The 19,604-nt window shown below is 43.9% G+C and overlaps 1 protein-coding gene across 3 annotated transcripts in view; it reads right to left on the bottom strand.

Annotated features, from left to right (window-relative positions):
• Positions 1–925: 925 nt before the first annotated feature.
• DARS2 (aspartyl-tRNA synthetase 2, mitochondrial) overlaps positions 926–19,604 on the bottom strand; it is a 27,857-nt gene continuing 9,178 nt past the window's right edge. For all 3 annotated transcript variants that reach the window (XM_090046788.1, XM_090046791.1, XM_090046789.1), the window contains exons 6-18: positions 19,272–19,367; positions 17,931–18,054; positions 17,212–17,258; positions 13,606–13,712; positions 11,283–11,352; positions 10,057–10,236; positions 9,010–9,117; positions 8,056–8,118; positions 7,483–7,635; positions 5,982–6,200; positions 4,721–4,831; positions 3,160–3,235; positions 926–1,942 (exon numbers count right to left, since the gene is read on the bottom strand). In XM_090046788.1, the coding sequence (XP_089902914.1) occupies positions 1,755–1,942; positions 3,160–3,235; positions 4,721–4,831; positions 5,982–6,200; positions 7,483–7,635; positions 8,056–8,118; positions 9,010–9,117; positions 10,057–10,236; positions 11,283–11,352; positions 13,606–13,712; positions 17,212–17,258; positions 17,931–18,054; positions 19,272–19,367 (1,542 nt within the window). In that variant the 3' untranslated portion in view covers positions 926–1,754. The remainder of the gene's footprint in view (positions 1,943–3,159; positions 3,236–4,720; positions 4,832–5,981; positions 6,201–7,482; positions 7,636–8,055; positions 8,119–9,009; positions 9,118–10,056; positions 10,237–11,282; positions 11,353–13,605; positions 13,713–17,211; positions 17,259–17,930; positions 18,055–19,271; positions 19,368–19,604) is intronic.

Genomic DNA, 19,604 nt, shown 5'->3' with positions numbered 1-19,604 from the left:
AAAAAACCCCCAAAAAGCTTGATGACACATGCCCCCCCAGACTGCAGTACAGGCTCAAATTATGCATCTGTATAGATCAGGCACTTCAGTGGGGCTTTTTGGTGCTTTTATGAAATAGCTGATAGAATCAGTGATGCATCTTCCAGTAAAGTGCTGTTTCATTTCATTTTTTCTCTCTACATCTGTTAGTGGGCTCAGTGCCCTGGAGCCCCTCCATGACTAGAAGCCCTATCAGCAAAGGGGTTCCTAGCCATGGAAGCCTGCTTCTTGCTGGTGCTGTGGGCCCTGGGATTGGACTCCCCCTGCACCAGCTTTAAGATGCAATGGGATCTAGTGCATGATCTCACAATCATGCCTCCTGACATGCACGTGGCATGGCAGGAAGCACAGTTGAATGGATCATGCATTATATCTCTTTACCTGCACATGTAGAGGGGGCCTAAGAGAGAGCATCACAGGTGCATCTTCTTTCCCTGTGTTCTCAACTCATTCCAGCCTATGGAGCAGAGAACACTCACTGGTGGGTCCTTGCAGCCAAGCCTGCTCTGACAGCTGGGAGTGTGGGATCTAAGCAGAAAGGCTATAGCAGATGGGCAGTCTACTGCCCAAATCTGCACTTCTAACACAGTACACACGCATTGCACTTGGCTACAATAGTGGCTGTGCTGGTTGGTATTAGAGTTAGAATGTATGGCTGCTACATCCTGTTACTGTTACCAGAGCTGCTACCTGTTGCTTTTCCCAGAGCTGCCATAGCACATTCAGAACTGAAGATGGAATAAATCTGAGTCTGAGAAGCTTTCATCTTTGTTACCATTTTGCAAGCCAACCTAACAGCTGCCTGAACTTGTCTGGGGCTCCTCCACATTGGGAAACACTATCCCATATCTCCCTTCCTTCTTGAGGTTTAAAGAGAAAATCCTACTTGTTGGACAGTCTTTATTTGTAAATAAAGTCAGAAGTAGGAATCTCTCAAACACCAGGATCACAGGCCCCATAACAGGCTCACTTTCCATTACAAGGGTGATTAATCCTCTGCGCCACAAGGGCTGCACATAGTCATATCCAGTTACATTAACTTTTTAAGATAAAAGAATAATTGATGAGCTGTTTGCATACTTATACTGCTCTTCAATAAACCAGTAGGTACTGTTGAATGCCTGGCAGTAGTTTGTGTGGTTGATTAGTTTGATCCTTGGCCTGCAGATAAGGGAAAAGGCTAGTATGAGGCCGTGCTGAAGACCCTCTGTAGACAATATGTGGCTCTCAGCCCAGGACAGTTCTGTTCTTTTCTGAAACAGGAAGGTTGGTAGTGCACAGTTGACCATGATTTGATGAGACTGATTCTTAGCAGTTCAGGTGACTTTAAAAGGAACCAGACATGTGATCTTTTGTGGGTGGGAGTGCACATACTCTCATGAGGGACATTTCAGAGAAATGTACCCCCTAAGGCTAAGCCCAACACTACACTGTATGCAAGGGCTCCCAACCTTCCCCTCTGTGCTATGTCAGAGAGAAAATACACAGTTTGGTCTTTTATCCATTTTTACTCCCTCCACTGCTGTCCCCGAAAGAGCAGTCACTATTACAAGTAGTGCCCTCATATCGTTTCTTTCACTTCTGGAACATCAATGCAAAAACAACTGGTATATATCTTGGATCAGCTGATGTTTCTGCACAAAGTTTTGGCAGTTGGAAGATAAGAGTGGAGATAATCCCAGTAGTTTGAACAGCCTCAAATCACTGGCACTGAATCAGTTTTTCTTTGCTGCTACTTCTGCCACAGGCCACGCAACCCGGATGTGGTATGGCTCTAGTTCTTCTGGACCAATCTGGTCTGGAGCGCTTCCCATAAGATCATATCCCTTGAAGGATTTGGGGAAAGCTATGACATCTCGGATACTTGGAGCTCCAACGATGAGACAGATCAACCTGTCAAGTCCTAAAAGTAGGCAACAGAATAGGTTACTTGCATGTTTTCTTTGGCAAGCTGGTACCGAACAGGCATAGTATAGACACACTGGAGGGACCTGGGGAACAAAAGTAATTAGGCGACTGGAGGAACTGGTTTGTATGGAAAGATCAAGGGTGATACACAAGTTTTAGTTTAAAATCTACCCCCAAACTTGCAAGTTTCTAAAAGGAAAATGCTACATAGTCATTGTATAGTGAACAAATCACACTGAATTCAAAGCATTTTTTATTTAATTCCTACATTTTTGCAAACTTCAGCAATCTCAGGTGCAAACTTCCTGCCTTGTTTTGTTTTTTCCTGGCAGAAGATGTGACATCGTAAGCACCCCAGAGACGAAAGGAAGCTCACAGCTTGGATTTTTCAGCAACTTTACTACTCTCACCTCTCTGGAGTTTTAAGAACACGCTCTTAAATGTTTAGAGCCTCTCCCAATTCATCCCACAGAGCTAAATATACATAAGTTTGATGCAGCAACAGCCATGTAAGAATTAAAAGTCTAAGAGGGCGAGACAATTAACAGACATAAAATGGGTGGAAACAAGAAGGGAGAGGCCTGAGTGGCAAAAAGGAGCAATGGGATGATATTAATATGAGGGATTTAGGATTAAATTCTGTGCTGACATGATCCAGGAAACAGGAACTGAGTCATTGCTCAGAACATTTTAAGACATGCTGCACAAATCTTATAGACATGCAGTTGTAGGGAAATAATTCTGGGACAATGGAAGAGATGACCAGTTTCTATGAACATGCTATTTTGAGGGCCATGGTCAAGAATCACTCTCAGAAACCACTTGCCCAAGCCCAACTCTAAGATAAGGACTGTAAGAAACACATCAGTACATCTGGGGCTGGGTGGTCAGAAAACTGCCCTCCTCCTCATATACCAGCTGTTGACCTGGGAGCACTGTTCATGCCTCTCTGGTGTTACCAGGTTAAGAGCTGCTAAGGATTCAGCTCCTGTCTGTAAGTTGCAGGCTGGATGAAGAGAAAGAAAGTGCCTCAGGTTCACATAAACGTGAAATAACTAGAATGGCAATTTCCATCTCACAGGCAGGGCAGGGTTAGCCTCTCAGCATTTAGTTTTTTCCTCTGATTTGGGAATAGACATGCCAAAGGAAAGTATCACTACTATGGCTGCTTGATGAAATGTATCAGATAGGGATTGGCTCAAATGCACTTACCTAAAGCAATTCCTCCGTGCGGGGGTGCTCCACATGCCAAAGCCTCAAGCAGGTGAGAAAGCAGCTCAGGGTCCTCCTGGAATGTGACATGAAAAGGGTCCTTCTCAGGAACAGGCACTTTTTATTAGCAGGGAGGAGGCAGTTGGTTTGGCAACCATTAATCCTTCCAGTTTGTGGTGTATGTGTGGGAGGTAACTCAGACCTTCAATGCTTCAATGCCTAGGCAGGACTAAGGAGGAGTGGAGGCTGCCCAGACCCTTCCACCCCCACTTTAGGCCATTGAGACAGAATCCAAATGCTAGACTAAGTCAAGACATTTGGTGCCTCCATGGCTGTTGTTGTATAAACATCTAGGAACTGAACCTAGATGTCCTGTGTGGTAGACAAGGATTCTACCACTGTACCACAGGGGACTCCAGTGAGGGTAGAGATGGAGGAGGAAGGCTAAGTCAACTACCTTTCAGTGTGAGCATCCCATGTCATTAGCTGCAGTACTGTGGGGCAATATTCACTTGCTACCTCTATTTCTAACAAAATGGAGCCACCTCATGATGCCTAACAAAGCACCCTGTAATCCCAAGTAGTAACTGTCCCCCTCCAGGACAGCTGTCACATGCATTGTTTACTATATGGCACTATTTTAAAATGCAGCACTAATTTTAATTCTACACTGGAAACAAATCAAACAATTATTCACTCAATGTTCTAGTTACATTTAATAATCACAATCCATACTGACACACTGGGAATTAAAGAAAGATTCTGTAACCCAGTAAAAAGTGGCTCACTTTAACTGAAATGGAGGCTACACTGTACAGGAACGAGAAACCAGGAAAACACTGCTCTCTGTGAGAACGGTCACAAGCTGGCAGAGGGCAGGTTTAGGCTAGATATCAGGAGGCGCTACTTCACTGTCAGGGCGGCTAGGATCGGGAACCAACTTCCAAGAGAGGTGGTGCAGGCTCCTACCCTGGGGGTGTTTAAGAGGAGGTTAAATGAACATCTTGCTGGGGTCGTTTGACCCCAGTATTATTTCCTGCCATGGCAGGGGGTCGGACTAGATGATCTACTCAGGTCCCTTCTGACCGTGGAAACTATGAAACTCCAGGACTTCCACACCTCACCGGGGAAAAGGTGGAATTAACATGCCACCCCCAATCAAGCTGGGATCTGTAGTGTAGCCTACTGGATAAAGCACTTGCTTGGAACTCAGGAAACCCAGGCTCTACCACTGACCTGCTGGGTGACCTTGGGCAAGTCACTTGCCCTTTCTGTGACCCAGCTTTCCCACTGGTGCGTGACAGGCACTTTAAAATCTACAGAAGAAAAGCACTGCATAGGAGCTAAGGACTACTATCATGTTCACAAGTGCTCTCAGGAGCCAAGGATATTCTTGAGTTATGTACACACAGAGATGACATTTACAGGTGTGACTACCAAAAAGCATTAGCACGAGCAAGATCCATAGGCCCCTATCCCTTTATATTTCTACAACTGATATTTTAAATGCGTGGAATTTAAAAATCCCAAGACAGCCGAGAAAGCTTTTGCAGGCTGTTACCTTCAGCACTTTCTCCAGAACAAAACGCTGCTGCTGTGCACTGTGAATTCGGATGGAGCCACCTCCAATCTCACTGCCATTCAGTACCAGGTCATAGTGCTGGCTACGGACCTGAGAAGAAAGGAGAACAAACTGAACAAGTGCATTAGCACAGCAGAGCTGCACTTTTCTGTACTCAGATCCATTGTCAAACAGATTGCAAACAAGCAATTGTTGAAGAATAAGATGCTGAAACTTTGCTTTATCAGTGCATTCTCAGGCATTTTGCAGGAGTCTGACAAAAGGCTTAGAGAACTAAACAGTAAAACTTTCCCCATAGAATTCCCCTGGGTGTATCAGATTTTGTGCTTCGGCAAACGATGGACTGTTGATCTGGTGCAAAGCCATCTATACTCAACAGGAAGACAAATTTATTTCTATGGACTTTGGCATCAGGTCCCAACAGCACTGCACAAAGGCAGCCATAATGTAAGCATCTCCCCAACACATCTCTTCCAGTGCCTCCGCTCCTGATGTGCTATGCCCCTTGTCATTCCACTCCAGGGAACCATCCACAGCTGTCCATGCCTTCACTCCTGATTGGTGACATGCTCAGTAAGCATTCTCCTTCAGATTGTATCATGGGTCAGACAAGCACAAGCTAAAGACTCTTATAACCACTGTTTACAGCTCTTTTCATTGTATCTATTCATATCAAAGATTTTAGGGTAGGGATAAGCACACCAAATTAAAGCCATTTCTGCTGCCATGATCCCAAATAAATATCTGCTTGTTATGCAAGTCTGCCTATGGTATGCAACGCTGAAAATAACTCAGAACCCTCTCTTTTCGCCCTGGGGCATAATAAACCATTGCACTGTCCCTGTAAATCCCCCTTACACCTCAAAAACTCCCACACACCCAGCTTGCAATCTAAGTGTGTCCCCTTAAGCTGAAACAGATTGATTTAGTAAGTGCTCCAATCCTTGGCACACTGCAGATGAAGCTGAACCCATCCTCAGTGACTCCAGGGGAAAAACCAGGCCAGCTGACTTCCAGTAGCCACCAGAAGCAAGTATTTCCCATTTACCCAGTGGAGATAAATTAGCTTTGAGGGTGACACATACTTTGGTGTTTATTAGCTTGGGGTAACCTTAAATACATCTCTTCTGAGCCAGTATGTAGTTTAGACCCCTTGATACAATAGCTATGATTACACCTTGCCCACTGTTTCAGGAAATTTCCACATAGAAAACTAGGCCAATGTGAAGGGTCTAGTTACCTTTGTGGGCTCAGAGTAGAGGAGGCTGGTGTCAGATGGGTGGGGAGCTGTGAAGGGGTGGTGAGCAGATTCCAGTTCTGCAGGCTTCTCTTCCTTGGGAAGGAACAGGGGGAAATCCACCACCCACAAGAAGTGGAAAGCAGTGGGATCCCGGAGCACTAGTCCCGTTGCCTCCAGAAGGGTAGCACTCTCCAGGCGCAGATTTCCTAATACAGAGCACTGCCAACCAGATAGAAAAAAGAATCCAGTTTAATGACATGACCAGAAAGGTTTACTAAGGGCCCCATTGTTCCTGGAGCAGGGAAACTGCTTTCCAGGGACAGCATTATGTGCAGAAACCATCATGTCTGTTTCACTGTATATTTGCAATAGCCATCTTTCAAAGTACTGGTTCACCTCTTGTTAACACAGCCAATGTTAGTACTCAGAATTTCAGCTGCTGTGAAAGAGTGGTCCAGGGGGTGCTAGATACTGTGTACCTAAACACTGTTCTCACAGGGCCAATGACATAGCTGAGCAGTGAGGCACAGTATAAAAACACCACAAAATATTCTGCACCTCACAGCATCTCTCGTGCCCTGGTCTCAAGGCAGTTTATAGACTTTAATGATTTCTCATAACAACCATGCAACATTATCCACATTTTACACAGTTAGAAATAGAGGTGGAGTGAAAGTCACTGTTACAGAAAAAGTCAATGGTAAAGCCAAAAATACAATCCTACATTAATTCACAGCTTCCTGGTTTTAATAATTAGATACCACCATGTCCCTGGTGAGCCACTGCTAGAACTGTAAGCACTGTTTCTAAAGTGCATTTGAATCAAGAATTGCCCATCTTGAAGTGCAAGGGACAGGGTCCCGAGGTGACAGGTCCATCAGTCAACTGACCTCCATTACATTGATTTACATCAGCTGAGTATACGACCCCAGGAACAGACTATGAATTTCTTGGGGTTTCACCACTATGCCAGGTATGCGTTCTGTTGTAAAAACTTTCTTTGGGCTCAGCAAGATAAGCATTGCAGTCCCAGTTGCAACAGTGATCTGATCAATGAAGCATCAAGCTCATTTAAAGCCACATTACCACAAGCCAGCCAGGCTTTAAGGAAAAAGCTAGAACAGGGATCCCATGGGTATGGGATTCTGAATTCACAACGTGATCTAGAGAAAAGAATGGTTCCTCTCTTTGGGTTCATGCCTCATAATTCTGGAAAGTAGAAAGAACCTGAATAGACAAACAACTTGTTAGTTGCTGCTGCTTGCTTGGAAGGCTGCATATCTCTGAGTAGGGTGCAGAAAAGGCAGCTCTGTCAGAAACTAGAGATACAATTTGGGACAGGTCACCTAAACTCATTGTGTTTCCCATCACCATATGTAAAATGGGGTATTGTGAGACTTCATTCATAAACCTCTGCATCCTAAGCTGGAGGGAACTGGAGAGGCCAGGTATTGTGAATATAACCAGTGATGTTCAGTTCCAAGACAAGGAATTTCCCTACCGCTTTCTTGTGTTCTCCAGCTGCCAGCAGCACTACATCATCCACCTGAATGTTCAGGGCTCTGATGAGTTCTGACTGCTGCTCCCTGTTGAGAAATTTACTCATTGGAGACTTCAGGCTCCCATCAGGTCCCAGGACCAAGTGTAAAACTTCCTACAACAAGAGACAGGCACAAATAAGAAGTAGGTTAATTGCCTGTAATACATTCCCATGAGAGATGCAGTACAGAGTCAAAAACCGTCTTAAAGTAGGAAGTGCCTTTTAAAAACCTTCCACATCAGATGTCTTCCTTCTTATAAACCTCCTTCAAATATTTACCATTTCATTTATGAGTGTTCAAGGACAGAGTAGAGACACATAGAACTACTATGCAATAAACACAGTTGTCAGACTTCTTATTGTCAGAGGCCAACACTACCTCTAGTGACATAAATTTTCATACATATGGGTACAGAATTTAATCAACTGTTCTGTCTTGTAGCTGCTTGTAAATTCCCTGTATTACTTTAGATACAGTTGCTACCAGCCCCTTTCAAATGAATTCTTTACATTATACACATGGTTGTGACTTACCTGATTAAACCGGGATTTTGCAGTTTCCTTTAAAGACTCAAGATCTTTATTTTGAAGACATCTCTGGGGAAAAAGAATGACCAAGATCTTAAAAAGGAGTTATATCTACTCCTGCATACAACTCTTGATTTTAAAGCTACTCTGGTTTTAAAATGTTCAACATTCCAGTTTTGCATGTGTTTTAATATATAAAGCAGTGCCACTTACTGGTGTGCCATCAATTTGTACCTTTCACTGTTACACTTGCAACAGCTAGTGAGAAACAGGCCAAAGCATCCTATTCCACAATTCAAAATTGGGTCTTTAGGATTTCTTCAGGTACACTGCATCTGTTACAACAGTGTCAAGAGACAAACCAGTATCCACCAGCTTTCGCGCCACCCAGCATGTATTTTATTGGACAAGTTTACTTTATTCCTGTATGAAAAACAACCCTCATAGCACTGTAATCACATCACAACCTTTCATTTCTTACATAATTGTGATATAAGCATTTTTGTTGTAAAATAATGTCCTGAATCATTTAGGGTATGTAATGTGTTGAGTTCTCACCAGCCCTGGAAGGAACAATACTGAACACGAACCTGTTTCAGAATCCAGTTCATTATCCAGATGCAAAACACAGCAGTTCTCACCTAACCAAAGCTAGCTATAAACTTCACAGACCTTTCCCTGCTCTTCTCCAACCTTAACGCTCTGGCCACCCTTTGGCTGCCTTCCTAAAGTGAATGTGTCACCTACTGTCCAACCCTACAGTCTCAGATGGGAGGCAGTTGATCAGTCACAGGTAGCAGTGGGCCACACAACTTTCAAAAGGGGCCAGTTACGCTGTGGCAGGAGCAAGGTTATTATTGAATGATGATAAATTCAAATCAGTAGAACTCATTCATTTCTAAACATTTATCATCTTTGCACTGAGCTTTGCTAGCAATCACATACAAACACATCACTTACCATCCCCTGAGGAACACAAATGGCTTTGACGGTGCCTTGGGGCTTCCTGAGAACATTCTGAATTAATCCAATGTCCACACTCCTGAACAGATCACTGACATCAATTATCTGAGAGAGGCAAAGAGCACACACAAAAATAAGGCAATACTAACAGGGCCCCATGTTGTGGAAATGGTTTTGGTATCCTCCACCTGCTTCCATACCAGCCCCTCTGGATGGCTGAGTTTGCTCTGAGAAACCACAGGGTGTTTATAAAACTGAGGGAGCACAGCACTAACAAACTTGTCTATGAGCAGTTACAGAAAGGGAATCCAAGAAAAAAAAAAAAAAGCTCTTTGGAAATCTAGTCACCCTGGAAAGAACAGTGTATAGTAATCAAAATGGTGAAGATACATTTTTAGAGAAGCAGGATACTATCCTGGGTACAGCCACATACATTCATTAAACATTTAGGCTGCTTCTTGCCTGGCTCCCATCAGACCACCTTGCATCAGTGAAGAGTGCAGAAAAGCTTGTACAGTTTCTGAGAATGACTCAGGGACTTCAGTTCCTCAGATTGTTGAGTACTCCTTTCATAAGTGCTAAATCGGCTTTAAAGTAAAAAAATAATGTTCTATGAAAAACCACCAAGACACTGAGCCTCAGTTCTTTTCATTGGCAATATGAAAAATACCTGCACATATCACAGATGATGGAAAAGTCACCTTCAGTCATCTGATCCAAGCATAACAAGGATTGTCATCTGTGTTAATATATCATTAGGGCTGAAGTGAGAAAAAGAGCACCTCCCAAAAAGGGACAGGGGAAAACACGATAGGAGACCCCAAAGCCATACTGCTTCACTGCTTTACCACACTACTGGCCAAGCTTCCCACATTTTAAGGGACCTGCTACAGTAATTTCTTGAGCCTTCCAAAACAGTAGAGGTTTTGGCATCAAGAACCCCAACCTTCCACCTGTGTGCAGAATTAAGATTTGAACACTAACTGTTCAAAACTGTTAAGAGGAAGGAGAAAGGATAGATGCTTCTGAGAAAAGAGAGCTCACCTTCATACCAAAGCGAGTGTCTGGCTTATCAGTCCCATAAGCAGCCAGTGCCTCAGCATAGCTCATGGAAGGAAAAGGGATGGTTATGGGGCTTTTCTCTTCAGGCCAAGAATACTGGAGCAGGCCCTCAATCAGCCTCTGGATCCCAGACTTGTCTACAAATGACATCTCAATATCTATCTTAAAGACAGAAGAAGCAGGACATTATACATCCACGGATACCAGGGAAACTGCATTCTTTTCCACCCACCTACCTCCTCTGAGTACCTAAGGGCTTTGTACAAATAAAGATGATTGATTTCAAAATATTGTATGTACCTGAGCAACTGGTGCCTCCTGAGTCTAGCGGGGCACCAGCAGGGCACAACTGGAGGGGGGGCAGGGGAGCGCCCCCCAGTGGCCAGTGGCTGAGAATGCTGGTGGCACGACAGCAGAGCCAATTTCAGGGGCAGCACTAGCACTCTCCATGCCCCCCTACCAGCCAGAGCACTCGCTGTCAGGGGAGGCACCAGCACTCTTGGGGGGGGCATGTGCCGCCCCCCACCCCGTGCCCCCCACGCCCCTCTTACGCGTCGCCTATGTGTATGTATATACCACAAGCAGAGAGGTAGTTAGCTGTGTTAGTCTATAAGGACACCTCTACATTGCCTTCTGTGTATACCACGCCAGCCTTACATAAAGCATACATCTGTTATCTTGCAGACACAAAATATTGCTCAGTTTATCAGCAATCATCCCCTGCTTAGAAGCTAAATAGCCAGTTAGTGATGCTAAGGACTCTGAGGGAGAGAAGTCACAAGGAAATCCTCAGGAATGAGCAGGACTAACTGGTCTTGTCCAGGTGCCTATGACTGTGAAGACAGCTGTACAGCTCCAGCAGGAGGGAAGCAAGCCAAACTTTGAGAGCAGCTCAAATGTCACTACTGGGCCTGATGAACATGGTGCCAAAATTCCCACCAGCTGAAACTCATCTCTGTGGAATCTGAATCCCTCCTTTATCCCAGAGCTCAGTAACCACTTATTAGGCATGTGAAATGCATAGCAACAAGCACAAGGCTTGAAGGATTTTCAAGCTGAATGACTAGGAGCAAGCCTCACACCAACTGGATGGGCTGGACCAACAATACATGCAGCTAGCAATTCCAATCAAGGCTTCCTAACTTGACTGATACCTTGCTAGTGTCATGACTTCAAGAGAGAAAAGTGATACAAAAGGGAAAAGTTACCTGAGTAAATTCAGGTTGCCTGTCTGGCTTTGAACCTTCATCTCGATAGCAGCGGGCAACCTGAAAGTACCTGCAATTGAAATTAAAAGCACCCTAAGCTAAACCATGTGTGAAAAATGGATTACACATTCCATTCATGACAGTTCCTGTAAGGACTCCAAACAGGATGAGCAACTATCCAGCAGAGAGTTGATAATGTCAGGTGGGGATTCCATCAAAGGCAGCAGCATCTGGGGGATTCCCTGTCAGTACTATATTTGTTGCCATTTAAAACTGCTCAACTAAAACAAAACTTCTTTCCCTTCAGGTCTCTATGTTATATTGATCTGTGTTGACAAATCAGTGTATTCAGGAACTGACTTTGGACACATTCCTCTTTGTGACAGGCCAGTAGGGGGCGCTGTTGTGCTGAGCTATCCAGCTCACTGCACCCAGCTCAAAACCCCGCTTTGAGTGTCTCCCCTGGGGTGCCTACGTCCATCCAGACTCCTTTCCAGAGCCCAACAAGCCTGGGGTAATCGCTGCCACCATCCAGGGTCTGGTCTTTGTTAGGGCTCTGTACCCACCCAGGGTACACAGACCCTGTAGATCTTGGGGGTGCTTTGCTCCCAGCAGGATATATTAGGGGGCTTCTTATAGTCTGAAGCATTAACAGTAGCCTCCTTTAGTCATCTGAGCAAGGGAGCCAAAAGGCTTACTTAATCCCTCTCAAGCAGGTACAGGAAGGCTTGCTGTAATGGATAGCTTTATTGATTGGAGAGGGTAAGCATGGGGAGGGGTACAGGTCAGAGAAGTATCAAAAGAAAAACCCTGAGCAAACAGAAGTGGCTTGGTAGCCTTTTGATATGCTTCTACATCACTTCATCCTAAATTATGAGCTAAAATTTAGGTAAGTTACTCACATTTACATCCAGAGTTTAAGCAAGCTCTTTCTCTATAGGCTGTATGGCTTGTTTGCTGTGTTCTAAAACATGTCTGCTCCTCTTCCTCGATGAGGGACCCTTTAAAAATCTGTTGTGACCTCATCACTAAGTTCCAACCAGAAGCAGACCTACTGGCTGCTGACCGGTGCTTCCAAAAGACATCAGCCCTACCAGGTGAGATGACCAGTAACATGACCTGTGGTTGCAAGAACCTGAGACAGTGGAGAAGCAGGTTCCTCCTCCCATTGGAATTTTTTTACAGCCTAGCCAGTCACAGAGGCAGGTAACATAGGAAGTGGGTTGGGCTGTCTGCTTACAATAGTGAGGCAGACTGGGGGGTGATTTCTCCACACTCTCAACTGGTCTTCAACCAGTCAGACCTTAAGTTCTGGAGCAGTAAGGAGATACCTCAGAAACACCTCCTGATTTTATTGCAGATATGTTCAAAAGTTTTGCATGAATGAACTGTGACCGTGTCTTATCCAGTTCAATCACACACTGTGGTCTTAATTCATCTCAGTAGGAGTTAAGCCATGTAGGTCAGTGCAAGAGAGGAATTCACCATGCTTTCCCTTTTCTGCTCCTCAGCCCTTCCCATCTCCAAGAAGTCTATGTGCATTTATGTTCAGAATCATGATAATATGGAAAATTTTCAGACAGTTTTGAAAATTTCATATGCAAATAGGGGATTTGGTCACACAGCTCCTTAGTCCAGTGGGATTCTTGTGTCTAAATGTCCCTAGATCAATGATGTCTGAACTTCCTGGCCTGTGGGCTGGATGAGCAGTGCCAGGTCTGTCTGTGATCTGGTCCGTGGACCTGATCCAATGTGTGGTACTGGCCCAGCTGGGGCCCACGCAGCCATGTGGGAACAGCTCACACAAGGCCTGATGCACCCAGGTGGGAATGGGCTGCCTGGGACTCAGTCCCATATGGCTGCACTGGACCCTGGCCAAGCCATTTCCAAGTGGCTGCACCGGGCCCTGGCTTAATCCAGCCATATGGGAACAGGGCCTTATCCCTCTGTGGGGGGCTAGCCTGGCCAGGGCCGGTCTAGCTGGGTGGGACTTTGAAATCTGGCAGCATGGGAGCAATAGTAGTGTTAACTGCTACCATTCCCCCACTGCCAAATTTCCAGACCCATGGGTTGGATTATGGGGCTCTGCAGGCTGGATCTTACCTGTGGGCTGGGAGTTGAACACCAGTTAGAAGTCACAGTGAATGATGATAAGACTTTAAGATTCCCCCACTTGAGGTCACTTCAGCTGCAAAACCATTTGCTCTAAGTTCCTGAACAAACACTGAAATCTTTGCCCTCCCCCCCCACAAAAATAAAATTAAAAAAATAAAATAGGGAACAGACCTCTGAGGTCCTTATTTTATAAAAAAGGAGCACTCACCTGTCCAGACCTCCAATCATGAGCAGCTGTTTAAACTGCTGAGGACTCTGAGGCAGAGAGTAGAATTTACCAGGCTCCCTGGAGGGTACCAGGAACTCTTTCGCACCCTAGTATCAAAGATGGAATAAGAGAGGAGAGACTTCTTAATACAGCATACAGCTGACATTTTGTATCTTGCCACATGAGAAGGTTGAGGTAAAAGAACTTCGTAAATTTCAAGAGAGGACTGGACACATAGGGACCCAATTCAGAGCCTACTGAAGTTGATGGCTGATTTTCCAAACTTCAAAAAGCTTTGAATGAGACTCACAGGAACAGGATGAGCACTCTATGAGAATTAGGAACAGTGTATAAAACCTCACATTAACTAAGCATAAGATGGTCATGAGGCAGAGCTTGGAAGTCATCTCTTCCTACGGCACAGAAATTCAGACTTATGCAAATACATGGTGTCAGGGGATTTTACAGGATGTTTTATCTCATTAAAAGATTTAATTATTTTTATTCTTACTTTAGGGCATGGGTACATGAACAACTTATCAGGGTGGGGCCTTTCTGCCCATTGGCTGCTCCGTGGTTACTGTCAGTGCATATGTTATTAAATCACAACTGATGAAAACTAAGTAACAATAACTCAGGCCTCAATAAAATAGGTTTAAGATGCTGCAGCTTAACTTTCATTAGAGATTTGATTCTATTTCATGTACTGTAGTACATTTTTGGAGCATTACAAATGCCAATGACATAAATGAATGGCAAATTCTTTGTTTTCCCTTTCTTTTGGTTAATGGCTGTAGGGTTCTCATCTCTCTGACCTCAACAGAAAACCAGGAAAAAAACTAATGCATATAGTTGCATCGAAGGTACTCTTGGTGATTCCCAAGGTATCAATGCCTGAAGAGCCCAGTTAGCTAAGCCTTGCTGGGAAGATGGATGAGGCAGGTTGGTCAATGCATACTTGAGGCACAGAAACTGGGTTAAATGAATATGAACATCAGAAGACATCTGTCATTAATAACTACTTGGAAAATAATACTGGACCAGATGGACCATTGGCCTGACCTACTCTGCAAATGCAGAGTCACTTCATCTAAGCTCTAAATAGCTTTCCTGTTTATAGTAGAAATGGATTAATTTTAAAACAAGAAATACAATTTTTGGAATGGGATTGCAGGAGTGAGGGTAGGGACAGGGAAGAAAAGGTTCCCCAGTCTCTCCAAAGAGGAGGAAGAAATGTTTTTCCAGAAAACAGGGAAGAAAAATACTACACAACTTCAAGGTGCTGCTCTCTTTGCAAACAACTACTCAAACACACTACACTTTTATGTTTTTGCAGCTTTATTACCTAGAAATCCCTTTTAGCAAAGAGATCCAAGACCCAGATCTCTCCAAACAGTCCTGCCAGGTTATTGTATTTTTTAAGTGATGATGGACCATGTTCAGAGGTCACATCCCTAGAGGTGTAAGTTTCACTTTACATAAGTTACCCACTAAATGGTTGGAGAGGTAGCCTGTGGCAGGGTAGGATAAAAGACAGAAGAGCTTACCAGCCCACTTTACCTTTCAGCATATTGCTACCTCCTATTAGCTTGCAGCTACGGCATAGGCTTTCTATACACGTCCAAGCTTGTGAGTTACATACAACATACCAACATGAACTTGCACCACCCTGCAAATCCCCTCTGACTCTGAGTTAGGTAGCAGACTCTAGGAGAGCAATGTTGGGTGCATCACTCTTCTGCCCTCAGTTCTACAGTGCAGAGGTGACAAGCAAGAAGAATGCTTGTGGCAAGCTGCCTGTCCCCCATGGCAGATCTAAGCAGAAAGTCAGTCCAGGATTTCTTCAACTGACCTGACTTCAGATGCAGGAACTAGGTATAAATAATGGTTGAAAAGGGGTGGGCAGACAGCTTTTGCAACAGCTAGTGAAAAGAAATTAATCATCACTCTTGCAACTGGAGTCAGTCCCGCTGGTCTGGCCGTTAGTACACTGCACTGCCACATATAAAGTGTAGGTGTGAATCTCAGTTACACTATCAGGTTCCACAGGCCATCAGGGTCTCGCAGCAGCAACTTGGTTAGTGCCATGGGGATGAAATACCTGGCATTTTCTCCAGCAAAACTTCTGGAAAGCTACTGAGTAGGCTATGAAATTATTTCTGTCCTCTACTGGAAGAAGGGAGACTGAGGTACCGCCATGAAGGATGACTTAACAATGTTAACAAACTGAGAAGAGTTGGGGAAAACTGTGCACTGAAAACTCTTCAAGGGGCTTCTTTGCAAAAAGGAAAAGGTATACAAGCTCAGTACACAAATGCACTGGTTTCCTAATTTGGGAGCCCATCCCTTCCTTCTTTTTCATGTAGTTCAATAACATGGCATTCCCTGTGCCAGGAACAGAACAGCTAAAATTGTCAAGGCCATTTTAGCACTATTAAAGATGATCAGGCAGGGCAAGGATGCTGGTTAAAGAAAATGGTCATAACTTCAGGTTGTTTTCAGAATTCTCTTGTCACTACGGTCAACTAGCTAAAATCCATAGGACCTGGAGGTCAATGGGGGTCTTTCCATTTGCTTCAGTGAGTTGTGGAACAGAACCTCATAGTGGCTTGATCCCACTTCTGTTTCACCAAAGGAAGGTGCTTTAACTGTTGGATTCTGTGCAACTGCAGAGCCAGATCCAGTATCAACAGTGTAGCTTCTGCCCTGGAGATATTCATGGAAGGCCCACTTATTCCAAAAGAACTCTTGTAGTCAGGCACAGACTTATTATAGTGCAGAATCTGGATGAATGTTTGTAACTATCACCACACATGGTAACCCCAGCATACATTGCTACCTTCAGACAACAACTATTCTAAAGGATTAATTTTAATCCACAGGTTTATAAAAGATAAAAAACCTAAACAGAAATGAGAAGAAAAAAGACGTGCATTCATCCTGTTGAACTCCCTCACATATGACTTTACTGTTCCCAACAGTATATATGAGTTAGTTAGCTGTATCCCATTTAGTTTTAAAAATTACAAAAGTTGGGGTTTTCCGTTATCTGCTTTCAGAGATCCACAAAAAATGCTACCCCACTATACTTATATGGGCCTTCTTAAATCAATAAGATTATTGTATATCAGTTAAGTATATGGCAGAGCCCACTTTCATCAATTCCTGTGCAATTGCTCTCTATTGTATACAGTAATTAGCTTGCAAAATACAAACCCAGAATACAAGACTTGAAAATACACACTTTCAAATGGGCATACCATGGTGATGTACCCGCTCAGAGATGCATGAGGACAGAATGAAATGCTTGAAGGAATGGGTTTTTGTGGAATCTGGTCCTCCAAAGATGGGATTCACACTCAGCAAAACACATTGCTTTGCAAGAAAGCAGCGTTGGGGGGGGTGTTGATACCAGAAGATTCCCAGTCTTTGCCCAAGACACAGCCTCATGCCTCTAAAGGATCCATTTGATGGATAAGAAGTTGACAGGTAAACAGGTAAATAGTAACATAACTACAAATAAAGACACAGTGGCAGACTAGGATAATAAGTAAATAAGTGATCTGTGTAACCACAGCAGGCCAAAATAACTAGCAGTATACATACCCCTGGGGTTCTCTTAAATAGTGTTGGAGTCTCGACATCCACAAACCCTAAGAAACAAAACATGCTTCAAAAATTAAATAATCAGAGTAGGGGGATGGCATGGTTTGGAACAAGTTGGCTAGTCAGTAGCTCGTCATCTTGAGAGGTGGGACACAACCTGAAGCTACTCAGCAACCAGTAGACTCATCTAATTCTTTTTAAGACGATTAAGAACTATTTGTGAAGTTACAGCCTGATCCTGAGAGGTGATAAGCACCCACAAATCTCATCTGGACTTGGAGTCTCCAGTTCCCCCTATAAGCTAAAAAGCCTCTTATTAAGCTAACTAAACACTTTAAAATGATCATCAATTTTAAGATGAATGCAGGCCCTTTGAAAAACTGGCTTTTTAATATGCCTGAAGTTAGGCAGCCAGATAATAAGGCATCCAGGATTCACCAACCTCTTGTTAAAATCTTCCCCTTTACTGTATACAGCTCATTCAAAAGTGATCACCTGTGATCTGATAAGGGATTAACTGCTATTGTGCCCTTGAAATATAGCAGCATCCCACTGTAGTCACCACTGAAAGATAGCAAGTCACCATATGAGGGGCCACATGGGGGCTGCACTTGCCTAATGTTCTAACCCATGGTAAGTTTTACAGCAGTAAAAAATGGAAGCAAAAGGAAAAGGAAAAATCCTGAGAATCTGGTACTATTTTTTAGTATTTCTCTTACCATTGAGGTTACAGAGGTATTCCCGCATTCTCATCACCATCTGGGATCTGAGTCGCAGATTGTACTGCATCTGGGAACTGCGTAAGTCCAAGTAACGATACTGCATACGCAAAGTCTCAGATTTCTAAAGAGAAGAGAAGAAAGACTTCAAAAAGCAAAATTAAAACCATGCCCACAACAGCTTCTCCTGAAACTACACTGGAAGGCAAAATGGTAATGAAGGACAATGCATTACTGGGTGTCACTTTTATATATATGCAGGAATGTGTGTGTGCAGTTTGCCTCAAACTGAAGGTTCTTTAATAAAAGCTATGTGGTCTAAACTCTGTACTCCAAATCCTTGCTTTTCTCTGTGCAGGAACAGATCATAACAATCCTCTTTTGAATTTATGGGGCACTTTTCATTCACATATCTCAAACAACTTAAGCAAGCATGATCATACCTAGTTTACAGAGGAAGAAACCTAAGGTACAAGAAGTTATGCTTATACTGATGCGACTTATGCAGGATCACACATTCATGCACAGCTTAGCTCTCTTCAGTCTTGGTCCTCACCACTATGCCGTGGACCATATTTTATCAGGGCACTGAATCTGTGACCTGTTATAAACTAGTCAGGGGGGATCAGCAGGCATTGGGGGAGTCACTGTTCTCCCGAGCACTGCCAGGAGTGACCAGGAATAACGGTCACAAGCTGGCAGAGGGTAGGTTTAGGTTAGATATCAGGAGGCGCTACTTCACGGTCAGGGCGGCTAGGATCTGGAACCAACTTCCAAGAGAAGTAGTGCAGGCTTCTACCCTGGGGGTGTTTAAGAGGAGGTTAGATGCACATATTGCTGGGGTCGTTTGACCCCAGCATTCTTTCCTGCCATGGCAGGGGGTCGGACTAGATGATCTGCTTAGGTCCCTTCCGAGCCTAGAAACTATGAAACTATGTGATGGAAGACCTCTACCACGAGACCTGAAAGACCTGACCTTCAACGTGACTGATCTGATCGAAACAGCAGGTAAACCCTCCTGCTACCTGACTGTATATATGAGTAATGTTAACTCCCCTATCTTAAATATACTCAGTACTTTTAACATGTTTTGCATTGCAAATTACAAGAAACTGATGTTGGCTCCATATTTCCACCTCCGTTACTATCAATATATATTTGAACCAATGCACCAAGACAAATTATGCCTTGCATTTCACTTTATTATTATCAGACTTTAGGTCTCAGAGCTCACTTTAAGAATGTTCTGCTGTCAATGACCATCTTTCCCCATTCAAAGGGAATTGTATGGGTTAGAAAAAAACACCCTCAGTTGTCTTATGACAAGAGGGTGGCAGACACCTTGGTGAACTCTTTAATTTCAAATGGCAGCTTCTTGGAGGAGTTTAGGATTTCGGCAGTCTTCACCTTTACTTCAATGTCTCCTGTCGGTATTCTCTAAAACAAAGAGAAAAAAATTTAATTCCCCTGAAAAATACTTTGATGGGTTTATTTTTGGGTCATAGATTTTCGGGCCAAATTGGACCCCTGTGTTTATTTAAATGTGGCCTCTTGCACACCAGAGGGCAGAGAATTTCCCTCAGTGACAGTCTTCACTTAGCCTCCCTCAGTGTACAGATCACAGTCAGTTACTCCCAGTACAGGACCTGCTGGGTATTGTTCTCCTTCAGCAGC

Source organism: Crocodylus siamensis, chromosome 5 (genome assembly GCF_052110815.1).
Source record: "Crocodylus siamensis isolate JL-2025a chromosome 5, ASM5211081v1, whole genome shotgun sequence".
In the NCBI taxonomy this organism is placed as follows: Eukaryota; Metazoa; Chordata; order Crocodylia; family Crocodylidae; genus Crocodylus; species Crocodylus siamensis.
Note: the sequence above shows the minus strand (reverse complement) of the source record. Positions and strands in the feature narration are given on the sequence as shown.